Source organism: Fukomys damarensis, unplaced genomic scaffold (genome assembly GCF_012274545.1).
Source record: "Fukomys damarensis isolate Sample0158 unplaced genomic scaffold, DMR_v1.0_HiC HiC_scaffold_14, whole genome shotgun sequence".
NCBI classification, from domain to species: Eukaryota; Metazoa; Chordata; class Mammalia; order Rodentia; family Bathyergidae; genus Fukomys; species Fukomys damarensis.
Genome location: NW_022900926.1, coordinates 37,407,897 through 37,419,868, shown reverse-complemented (window position 1 = coordinate 37,419,868; position 11,972 = coordinate 37,407,897). Strand labels below are relative to the sequence as shown.

General features: G+C 47.2%; 1 protein-coding gene across 3 annotated transcripts in view; it reads right to left on the bottom strand.

Annotated features, from left to right (window-relative positions):
- Window positions 1-3,514: 3,514 nt before the first annotated feature.
- The window catches only part of Rps6ka2 (ribosomal protein S6 kinase A2), a 347,571-nt gene continuing 339,113 nt past the window's right edge, over window positions 3,515-11,972 (bottom strand). For all 3 annotated transcript variants that reach the window (XM_033763325.1, XM_033763326.1, XM_010610556.3), the window contains 4 exons: window positions 11,687-11,763; window positions 10,807-10,924; window positions 7,588-7,725; window positions 3,515-6,808 (listed from right to left, as the gene is read on the bottom strand). In XM_033763325.1, the coding sequence (XP_033619216.1) occupies window positions 6,683-6,808; window positions 7,588-7,725; window positions 10,807-10,924; window positions 11,687-11,763 (459 nt within the window). In that variant the 3' untranslated portion in view covers window positions 3,515-6,682. The remainder of the gene's footprint in view (window positions 6,809-7,587; window positions 7,726-10,806; window positions 10,925-11,686; window positions 11,764-11,972) is intronic.

The following is an 11,972-nucleotide window of genomic DNA, read 5'->3' as shown; positions in this document are numbered from 1 at the left end:
ATTCTAATCTTAACTTTTAAAAAATCTTTTCTTCTGAAAGCACTCTTACCTTTTCATATGCTATTTAGGACAAAAACAAACCCTACCCTTAAGTCCATAGTTTTAAATAATAACAATAATAATAAATGGAGTCTGGAAGCCTGCAAGTTTTGTCATCTCTCCTTATGCCAAAGTTCCCAATCCTACCATGTAGCCTGTATACAAACACAGAACCTAGGAGTTTAGGATCAGCAGATGATTCCACACATCCCTTGGGTTGTGGACAAAACCACAGGAAAACAGTTGAATTGCATTCAAGGTCTGCAATATTGTTGCTGCTAAGCTGAAACTGTAGTGTAATTTAGAAGATTTGGCTTTCTTGCTTGAACTCAAGTGTGACGACAACATCTCCATGCTTGTTTCTAAGCCATTTGTTTGCCTGATATTTTTCCTCATCAGAGCAACATGACAAATGCAGACAAGCTCGACAGATATCATAAATGATTTTTTTATATTTTACTCTTTTATTATTACTATCTTTTGAGATGGGAGTCTCATTGTGCTGCTCATATTGGCCTTCAACACCTATGCTTAACAAATTTTCCTGCTGAGTAGCTGACTACAAGTGGATGCCAGTGTGCCGGGCTTACTTTTCATGTTAGATTCTGAGTTCCAGCCATTAGTGGGGGGTAAAGTGAGGAAAGCCATACAGGTGGTGTGCTAACTATAGGAAAGTAGTAGACTCGGACCTCATGCTAATTTGCATTCCTCTACTTACTGAAACCACAGCAGCCCTTCTGGCCCTGCTCCATTCTCCCTCTAGGGCAGTTGTGGTGAACCTATGGCACACATGCTGAGACTGTTATCACTGAAAGCTCTAGAAGTTTCACCATCACTGATCTGAGGCTTTCTGTGTATTTTATGTAACTGCTGTTTGTTTTCTTGGTCCCCCTGCTGTAATATTCACACTCCTTGAGAGTCAGGCCCAGTCTCAGGGACCAAGTGAGGACCCTACAACAAAAGGTTGCAGATCCAGGACCAGTCTGGGCTCTGTACCTCAGAGGCTATGTGTTTGCTGGCTCTTTCCTTGGCAAATGAGATTTATTTCACCTGGAAGTTCATGGAACAGAAATGATGCAAAGGTTTGCTGAACCCTGAATTTGGGTGACTCAGGGGATTTTGCTCAAGGTCCCTCAGGGTCCTGTGAAATGAGGAACTGGGGTCCTGCAGCCCCTTGCAATCCTGGCTTCCTGTCGGCAGATACTGCTCAAACCTGGAAGGGCATCTCTTGGGACAAGTGAGCTCCTGAGTTCTGAGGAAATAAGTGACATTCTGAGTTAATGGCGAATGGAAGACTTTAAATTCTATGAGAGATTGGTATTTACATGCTTAGACACATTCGAGGTGGGGAATTAAGCTAATGTCTCAATGGGATAAAGCCCAGCCCGGCCTCACTTTCTTCCCCCAGGCCTCAATGGATGCTTGGGTAACGCTCAGTTCAATGGTAACAAGCCTGAGCCACTCACTATAGGGAGGAAAATCTCCACACTTAACCTTGTATTTCAGCAGCACAAATGTACAGACACTTTGGTTCTGGACCAGCTTTCCAGGAATATCTGTAGAGTGGATATCGTGGGAGAACTGAGGAGTCTCCCACAGGAAAGACAGACCACCTTTGTCAGTGTAATAGAGACTGGAGAGGTGGTATAGGTCAGTCTGTTGGCAGCACTGTGTAACATCCACCCAGCCCCTTCCCTCACCCATGTTTAAGATTCAGGGTCCGAGGGCACCAATGAACACACTGGCTTGTGCTATGTGCTGTGATTGCTGACCTAGGAGCTCTGCATTGTCCCCACATCATGAGTCTGGGATGGAGACTTGTTAGCTTTCAAGTTGGGCACAGTCCAAGCCTCTCCGTTCTTACATCCATTCCTCCTCTGGCAAAAACCACATTGAAGCCAAGTGCTGGAAGCAGTGTGGTAGGTGTAATAGTGCTAGCCCATGTCACTAGAAATCTCTGGAACCTGTGTATGTGTCAGGTGGTGTGACTCAGAATTCAGGTTGCTAATTAGCTGATCTTAAAACCTGGGAACCTTCTGGTTTAGCAGGCAGTAAGACAGCTGTTTGCTCCTTTGAATGCTGCTGCCTTTAGGGCAGAGTTTGGCACGTTTTAAAATTCTTAACCTTGGACCTTGTGCTTTTCTATTTCGTCTTTCAATTTTGTTTGTAGTAAGTGTAAGTTCTTGTGTACTGCCTCTAAAGAGAAAGTAGGGAGAGCATCCTGGGCTGTCCCTGTGGCCAACGTAATCAGTGTTTCAAGGTGGGCAAGGCAGTAGAGAGGGGACTGAGTGACGGGCTGTGAGAAGGGTTCACCCCACTGTTGGTGGGGCTGGAGGAAGAACAGGAGATCTGGCTGGTTTTAGCTTGTTGAGAACTGTCTGGGGCTTCTGCTCTACAGAATTGAAAGATAATGATTTTTTTTTTTTGTATCACATTTGAGGGACTTACTGTGGCAAATAGAAAATAATAGATAGGACATACAGATAGCTTTTCAATTTACATTTCTTTCTGGTGGCATTCTGCAAGCGTGTGTGAGAGGCAGGATTTCTTGTGCATTTATTGTTGTCATGAAATTCCCTTAGTAGTCCCCAAGCTCCTGTCCATACAGAAGTATAAAAGAGTCCAGGAAGAGCCCTCTGTGCTGGGGGAGGGGCCCAACACAACATTCAGTAAAGGTGTCTGCACGTGCCCTTGTGTGGTGGGTATGGTGGGGTATGTGTGATACTTGCTGGAATTTGCTGGTTATGAATTTACCAAACGGGAAGAAGAAATTAGGTTGGAGAATCAAAGACTAATAAAGGTTTGTTTTCTTTTGTATTTAGAAAGGAAAGGTCTGCATGGCCAAGTGGCACAGCCCAGAAGACAGAGTAAGGACTGTCCCTGGCCGTCACCCTGGTCACCTGGTCTATCTCACAAGATGACTGTATATTGCCTCCTTCTAGCACACCTGTCCCAAGATAGCTGAGCTCCTCACAGGAGTGCAGGTGCAGCAGAGCACACTCAAATGCAAGCACATTCCAATGTGTACACACAAACACATTCACTGGCACACTCTCATGTACATACACATGTGCATACTCCTCCTTGTAAATCTACTCATGCTCACACCCCCACATCCATGCATAAACATGTGCACACACATACAGTGCATGTGGTGCTCCCAAGTGTGTACACATTCACACACACACACACACGTGTGCATCATGTGCCCGTGTGTGCATGAACTCACACAACCACAGATGCACACATGCACACACAGGCTCTCAGCTTGGAGCGACTGTGATGTTGTCCACCTGCACATGAGGTACACACACGCATACGCACACAGGAGTATCTCTCAGTGGAGGGATGGGTGGTAAGGCAGAGGCTCACAGTACCTGTCAACAGTAAGGAAGAACAGAGGAATGAGGAGGTTATCCTTGGACTGTTATTATAACAACATAGAAAATCCAAAGGTTCTTGTTATATTAGAAAAATATTACACTTCATAAAATCCATGTTTATTCAAAAAATCTATTCCGAAAGTCTGGAAAGCATAATAAATATCTGTACAGTGGCCGCCCGTCTCAAACATGAAATACAAAGCACAAACATGAAAATGGTCTGTAAACACAACTGCTGAGCTTGTAAACAAAGTGCCAAGTCAGAGGAGCGGGACAGAGCAGTGCGTGGGGCAGGGCGACCAGGAAGTGCGTGGAGTCCCCTCCTGAGCTTTGAAGCCACCCTGGGTCGCACCTTCCACCTCTCCCTACCACTCAGGGACTTGTAGTGTCCTCTCCCAGGCTAGAAGTTTTACAACTCTTGAAAAAGCGAGGGGCAACCGAACATGTCAGAGACGGAAGCCTGAAACAAATTTTATCCTGTGCTTGAGAGAATTGGTAAAGCGTAAGGTAAAAATCCCATGTGCATTTCCAGGAATAACACTATTTGCCACACAATACTGTATAACATTAAGTACTACTGTTACTCACTGAACAATATTCCAAACATCAGCACACACAGGGCTAGACAAAAACCTTGCACAAATCTGACCTTAGGATCAAGGTGAAATCCTTGTGTCTTGCCCACATTTGAGTTTGGGGTTGGAATCTGGCGAAGCTCTCCCTCCAATGGGGCCAACTGGGTGCTCCTCCTGCACTGGGGTTTGCTAGGCAGGATGGCCCTAGAAGGGGGCCAGAAAGGGCCACTCAGCCTTGGGTTAGGAAGCCTGGTGCAAACTAGGTTTTCTCATGAGAAACTCTCTGGTTTTATGATTCCAAGGGGCTATGAATCTGGGAGCAGGGACGATTCTGAGCTTCCTGAGATGTTTGTATCACCTGTGTGAGCAGACTGAGCCTTTCACGATGGAGGGAGGGGTCACCGGGTAGGGAGATAAACACTAATGCTATGCAGTATTGTACTCCCTACTGCTTATAAATTGCAGTCACCTGCTGTCTCACTAAAGATGTTTAAATGCTGAGTTCAAATTACTTCTATCATAACCTCTTTAGGCTCATATTCTGTGGGGGACTTCTTCAAGTATTGTGGTGCTCTGAGTAGGGGCAGGAAAATCGAGGTATCTTACAGACTCTCATCACATACAGGTCAAGGACAGTCAGCTGATGGTCACCTCCGTCCTGTTGGCATGCTTGTGGTTCAGAATGTGAGGTGTGTTAAGTGGGCGTTATTGGTGAGCCGGCTCTAGAAGCCCACACAGATACTGTGTGATGACCGTTCCTCAGCGATGCACCCTCCTTCTTTCCCCTCCTGGCTGGAAACAAACCAACCAACCTAGGCAAGGGCTGCGGGCAGCTGACGGTTGAAGCCATGCCTGTGTAGCAGAGGATTTAAATGACTTTTGCTCATTTCTAGGAAGATGCAATCTGTGACCTACGTACTATCCAATTTTTCTAGGTTTCTAATAATAAATGAAATAATTCAGACCTAAATCGTGAAGTGATTGGGAAAGTACTTTAGCCTTGGGTAAAAGCATTTTCCACTGAGAAAATATGTGTAATGCCTAGCAGGCCCTCTGAAGACAGGTACGTATCTGCTCCCTATTTTTTTTTAGTTTTTTGTAGTTCTCTCTGAAAAGTAGCCTCATGGAATAATTAAAGCTGTGAAATAAGTTTATATTTTAAGGTCTGAAAACAATTAAAGCAAGCTGAGTTATTTTCCAGAATGCAGCACTTTTGTGGGGGTGTGGTGTTAGGTTCTGTAGTGAACCAAGATGGAGGTGAAAATAATGACATATCTATGGTATTCTTGGTGCAAGCCTGGTGTGACCCACAGGGGTTCACAGGATTCACACAGGGTGCAGAGGGGGATAGTCTTCAGTGGTGCCAGGAACAGGAGCCGTGAGCCACAGGTGACAGCATTCCATGTCCAGCCTGGTCAGTGATCCCCTGGTTTAGGGCAGGATGGGGGCATCCTCAGTATCCCTAAAGGAGGCTGGAAAACATGCATCCTTGAGGGCTGTGCTGGACTTGCCACTCAAGAAGGTTCTCACTCGATTCTACTTCACAAGTAACATACTTTCGTGCACACACCACATCAGCATAAATGAAATGTTGATTTAAAAACACATCTATGCAACAGAAACACAAAACACAACATAAGCCACAGCTTCTACAAAGTGCATCTCTCCTGTAGATGGTGTACCCAGCCCTCCTGCTCCATGAGTGAGTGCTGGGACTGATGCCTCCCTCCTTTTTCCAGTCCTACAGAGGTAGGGATGGGGAGGTGGCAAAGCTCTACATTCCACCCTCATAGCTTCTCTGCAGACCAGAATGATGAAGGGAGTGAACATAGCAAAGCCTTCACCTTGGAGGCCTGTTCAGATCCAGTGCTCTCCAAAAAAGCTCTGCTGCTTCTGTCACCAGTGAGGTGGGGACATCAGGTCAGCCTCTGCAGGGACAACCTAGACAGAGTGGTGCTGGTTCCACCAGGCTCCTTCCCAGGGCTCTGCTGCAGACCCCTGTGAAATGGGACTGAAGTGTAGACCTGGATGACTGCCTTCTGCATGGGCTCTCTGCTTTCACATATCAGGGGCAGGGAAGGAGAAAGCAGCCAACACCTCCTTCATGACCAGAGGTGAAAGGACAGCTCTTTGGATGATTTTGGGTAGGAACAGACCTCTAACCTGAATGAATCTGTGCCAACCCAATCGTGTGGCTATCAAGACACTGGGACATCCTGATGCATCCAGTTCCTCAGAGGGGCTCTGAAGTTACCTGACAGGATCCCACACCGGCATCCTTCTTCCCATAGTAATAAGAACACCTGTACTGGGAGTCTGACCACATTCCTGGCTTCAGGGCTAGAATCACTCCCTATAACTCTACACCATCATATGGACTGACCAGGACCCCAGGAGCAACCCAGGCTCTGACATGGTGATGTGAGTTGACTTCATTCATTTGGTTTTACTTGGGAGTGAAGGAGAGAGCAGGCGGCAAGTTCGGCACAGGGAGACTCTGAGGATCACTGTAGGACCCTCTTTGGGGCCAAGAAGGAAACACAGAGACAGTGAAGGCCAGTTCTGCCTTTGAGTTGGACTTGTGGTCACTTCTGGTGCCTGTGAGCGGGGCCATGTCCAATGCCTGGGAGCCTGAGAGGGCGCCAGGCAGGACAGCGGGGGCTGGCGTCCAGGTGCTGCTGATTGCTACAACCTTGTGGATGTGAGTCTTTTCATGCCTCTGCGCTGGGCCAGGCTGGATGACAGCACAGGCTCCAGCCGTGGGGCCTGTGGTGTCCTGTTTAAAGCAAAGTAGGTGGCTGCCATTGCACCCTAAAAGAGAGAGGGAAGGCAAAGGTGAGCATGGTGCCCTACCGCTCCTGAGTGGGGTGCTGGAGCCGCAGAACTCCACAGAGCCTTAGCTCTCCCAGAATTACTGCGGACCTGAGTGTAGTGAGTCTGCTGCAGTGTCAGGTACCCAGCGGGCCCATAAATTTTACTGTCACTACATCCAGCCACCATCCTCCACCATCCTCCAAAGGTGCTTGCTCCACAGGAGTAAGTATTGTAGACCTGCATGGAGGCTTAGGATGAGGCCATGTGGCCTTGCTTGCTGCTGACAGGGAGACCAGGTCTGTTTGGTGGCCTGCTGGGCCCCCAAGAACACTTTCATGGCCAATTCCATGGACCATCAACTTCAGTTTTTGCCACTGTGGAGTAGTCTAGACTAACACGGTGACCAGGCTTATCCTGGAGTAGCTCCAAATCCTCAGGATGGATCCAGAATAGACCACATCTAACTGGATGATGCCGTATCATGTAGGATGTCAGAAGTGGGGTCCTGCCCAGAGTACAGCTGCCTGAGAGATGAATGTTGCTCTCGATGTCTATCACTAGCGCAACAGGAATGTCTGCAGACCCCTGGACTAGAACTGAGGGCCCTGAAACATGAGGCCATATGGCTGCCACACTTGCCACTCTCCCCTGAACAGAAGTTGTCACTCAAATACGAATGCTGGGTGTGGCTGCACATGTGTGATGAAGTGGCTAGTTGGTACCTAAGGGACACCCACAGTTTCCGTGCCCCCATCTGTCCCACAGCCACATGGTACCTTCACTAGGTGAACATCTTGTCTGCTCAGCTGGCTCTGGGACAGGAACTCTCTGTTGACAATCCATGGGTGCTTCAGCACTTGAATGGCCGTGAGGCGCTGCTGTGGGTCCACGTGGAGCATCTTGGACACAACATCCTGCAGAGGGTCACAGGCAGAGGGGACAGAGTGTTGGGCTGCTCGGTGATGCCTAGCAGAAGGCCTTAATGCCTTTATGCCTTCAAAACCTAACAGCTGTTTTGAGGGTGGCTCTTTGTGTTGGGGTCAAATGATTACTTTTAGGCGTAAGGGAATATTGTTCGCTGTTCTTTATTTATTCTTCTTTGTATATCATTCTTTCATTCCCTGCTGTCGGCTCAGTAGGTGACCAGGCATCCCCCAGTGACTGGCCAGGCTATCAACCTGCCAATTGGTTGGGCTATCAACCCCACAATATTACATCCAAATGGAAATATGTGAAATGTTAAAGGATATAGGTAAGGTGCTGCAATACTCTTTTAGTAAAAATGATAGCCTTCCAAAGGGGAAGCTGAAATGATGAATATCCCACAGATAGAAACTATTTCATAACGATGTATGTAGCTGCACTTTTATCAAGACTGTCTACAAATTTACACATAATCACAGAATCCATATACAAACTATCATATATGTCATTGTGCACGCCAGTGGCTCATATCCAATCAGAGTGATCCTTATTATAACACAATAAAATTACTAAAATTGGTTTAAGGATAGAGCTCTGCTTCATACCATATATACACACTGACAATCCATGCGTGTGCTAACGCAACGCCATGCGTGCTCAATCGCAAGCATGTTGCATCTGTACTGTATTTTGTGAAATGACTTGGTGTGCTTCACACACTGCACTACGGCTAGTCCTCCTACAGGCTTGGAGTGAACAGAGCAAATATCGCTTCCTCTATTCTACAGAGAAAGCTACTGAAGTGCACAGGGATGTCAAGGATGACCCAAGACAAGAGCCACATTCTTCCACTAGGCTGCCCTTCCTCTTCATTATTCCTCCCATATTTAAATATGAACTAAAATAAATTAGCTATGCACACATAGTGTAAATCTGAATCCCTTACTAGAATTTCTCATCATAAACCACAACAAAGAATTACTATGTACTGGAATAATACCCTTGCTATGGTTTATTTCTAAAATGCCCATGTACTCATCATTGGTGGTGCTTTCGGGAGGTGACTGGATCATGGGTGTGTGATACTTAGCCGTGTATTAATCTGCTGATGAGTTTACAGCCGAATGTGATTTTGGGAAAAGGTGGGGCACTGGGGGTGTGGCCTGGAAGGGTGTACATCCCTCCCTCAACCCTGGATCTCTCTCTGCTTCTTGCCTGCCATAGCAGGAATTGATTCTCTTCTGCCATGTCACCTTGCCTTGGAACCAGTCGGCTGTGGAAACTTCTACAGACTGTGAGCCAAAGTAAACCTTCCCTCTATTAAGTTGTGGGTGGCTTGTATTGTGTCTCAGCAAGGAGAAAGTAACTAAGACACTGTTCTTCTGAAGAGATATCCAATGCCCTTTATTATTTGAGAAAATCAACCTTAGTACCTCCTTGAAGAAATGTTTCCTGGAGGTGGGACTGTCCCCATTTCCAGATGTGAAAATAGAAGCAAAGAGAACATTACTGTCTTTCTCAAGATGACACAGCAGGAAGCGGTCCATTTTCATTTGGTACCTCTGGGACATGGACAAAGACATACTAAGAGGAAGTGAGTGTGGCTAAGTGGTAGAGCATTTGCCTAGCATGTCAAGGCTCTGAATTGGATCCCCAGTAACCCTCCTTCCCCTCAAGACATGCCGTCCACAGCTTCACCTGAATGTGGAGGACTGGAGGTTGTGTTATGCAGTGAGTGAGGGAAGGGAAGGCACAGGGGGAAGGAGGAAGGGAAGATATTGCAGCTTCAGGCACTGGTGGTGAAGGCAGGAAGAGCTGGTGAGGTCCTAGGAGGTGGCAAAGCTCCCTGTCTGCCCCTAGTACTTTATTTTATTCCTGACACCTTCTCCCTGTTGCCGTCAACCTCTAGATAACCTCCAGAGCAAGCCACCAGCACACACATCCTGGTCTGAGGTTCAATTTTGGGAACCAGAACTAAGACAATACCTACACTCATTCTGGCAGAATGGGTGCACGGAAAGGAGCACTTGCAGTGTCAAGATCCCAACCACAGGAAGTGCTTACTAAATGCCAGCTACCTTCTTCACCATTACCTGCACCGTTACTTTCACTATGACCTTCAATAGCATCACCTCTACTCCATTCTGCACCATCACCTCCACCATGATCTCACCAGCATCTTCTCCATCACCTTCTCCATCACCCTTACCCCGTCTACAACATCAATGTCGGCTAAAAAAGAGTGAGTCTAATAGTCAGGAGCAACGAGGTTGATCACAGTGTGGACTGCAGACAAGCCCTGATTCAAACTGTTTTGTTTTTGTTTTTTTGTACCAGGGATTGAACTCATGTCCTTGAGCTTTCAAAGCTGGCAGCTGAACCACTAAGCTAAATCCCCAGACCTAAACAGTTTTAAATAACACATCCACACCTCTATACCTGACGTGGCCACTCCAGGGCATTCGGGGCAGTTGTCTGATGACACCAAGAAAAGTATGTGTCAGCTTAGCTGGTTCATGATGCCAGTGTGTATGTTGCTGTGAATGTGTTTGTTAGACATGACTAGCATTACATCAATGGAGTCTGCAAGAAGCACTTATCCTCTCGTGGGGTGTGCCTCCTCTAATTGGTCAAAGGCCCTAAGGAAAAAAAAAGACTGAGCTCCCCAAGGAAGAGGGAATTTTGTCGGTGAAGAGCTTCTAAGTCAAACTGAAGCACTGACTCTCCCCTGGGTCTCCAGACCCCAGCCAGCCTGTAAATTCCAGACTTGCCAGCCAGTTCCTCAAAAATTATCCCTCTGCTCCTCCTTGTCTCTACATATTTGTGCCTGTGTCTTTCTGTGTCTACATCTATGTCTCCTACTAGCTCTGTTTCTCAGCAGAACCCTAAGATAACAGAAAATGTGATTTTTTGCAAATAATTTTTTAGCTGCAAGACTTAAAAACATCATGAGAGTAGAATATCTGTACTATTTATATGGGAGGTATCTTCTAGCTTCCTTACAAATAATATGGTTGTTGTGAGACCTCCACAATCGATCAAGAGTTAAGAACACTGGGAGGTGCACTCACTTTTGCTGCATCAGATATGGAGTCCCAATTTCCTCCAGAGAGGGCATACTTCCCACTGCCGATCCTCGCCAAGATCTCCTCAGGAGTATCATCAGGTCCATTGGCAAAAGGGGTAAATCTGTAGTGAGAGAATTGGTGGCAGTGAGCTTCCATTTTATAACCTAAAATAAACTTTACACTGCTCCCGAGAGGCTAGCCCCTTGCTGAGCACATGAACTACTGATTTATCATGAATTTCCTAAAATATGGGCCAGCCTCCTTCCTCCTGTGAGGGCCACAGAAAACAGGATGGATGGTCTAGGGTACACTGTAGTATTTAATAAATCCCTGGGGACCAGCGTATGTTGTGGGGCCTGGGGCCTTCCTGGTGAGAGGGAGCCCTGTCTTGTCTTCCCCAGACTTGGAGAAGGAAATGAGGCTGACGGGAGGAAAGGTTCAACCTGGCACTCAGAGCTGCACAAGCAGAGCTCAGTGGAAGCAGGCATCTAGACCTGGTCTCTTGCTCTACGCCATGTGACATCACCAGGGACTGGCTGGGCATGCCTGAGGCCAGTATGGACCTGAAGCCTGCCATCTTCAAGAGGCTCTTTGACCCAGAAGCTCCTGGATGCTTCCTGGTCAAGAGGATACCTCCAAGGCATGGATGTGGCCCATGCAGCCAGCAAAATGTAGACTAGAAGGCAGAGGCCTGGAAGTTTTGTTTCTGACCCTTGGTCTGTAGTTGTCCCAAGGGCATCGGGAAGGTGGAGGGTGTCTTATCCCAACTGAGGCTGTTACTTGTGGTGTTTGCCTGAGCTCATTTCCCAGGGAGAGACCAGCCCCCTGGCCCCTGCTGAAGAGTGTGTTCTTGCTCCTGACATCCTCTGGAGCCATCCATTACCCTGCCAGCATGGTGTACAACAGGATGCCCAAGCTCCAGACGTCACATGCTGCATCATAGCCTTGTCGCTTTAGGACCTATGAGAGAAAAGAGACCAGGGTGGTACTTCAGTAGGGGACTCGGCCTCAGGGCATGCTTCTCAGGGTACTGGGAGTGGCAGAGTGAGGAGCAGCAGCAAGCCCTTCACAGCCAGCTCAGTGCAGGGTGCTGCTAGGCCTGGTGGACAGACTTAGAAGGAGGCACCTCTATTTGAGGGCAGAAGGTTTTATAAATTTACCATTGTAAC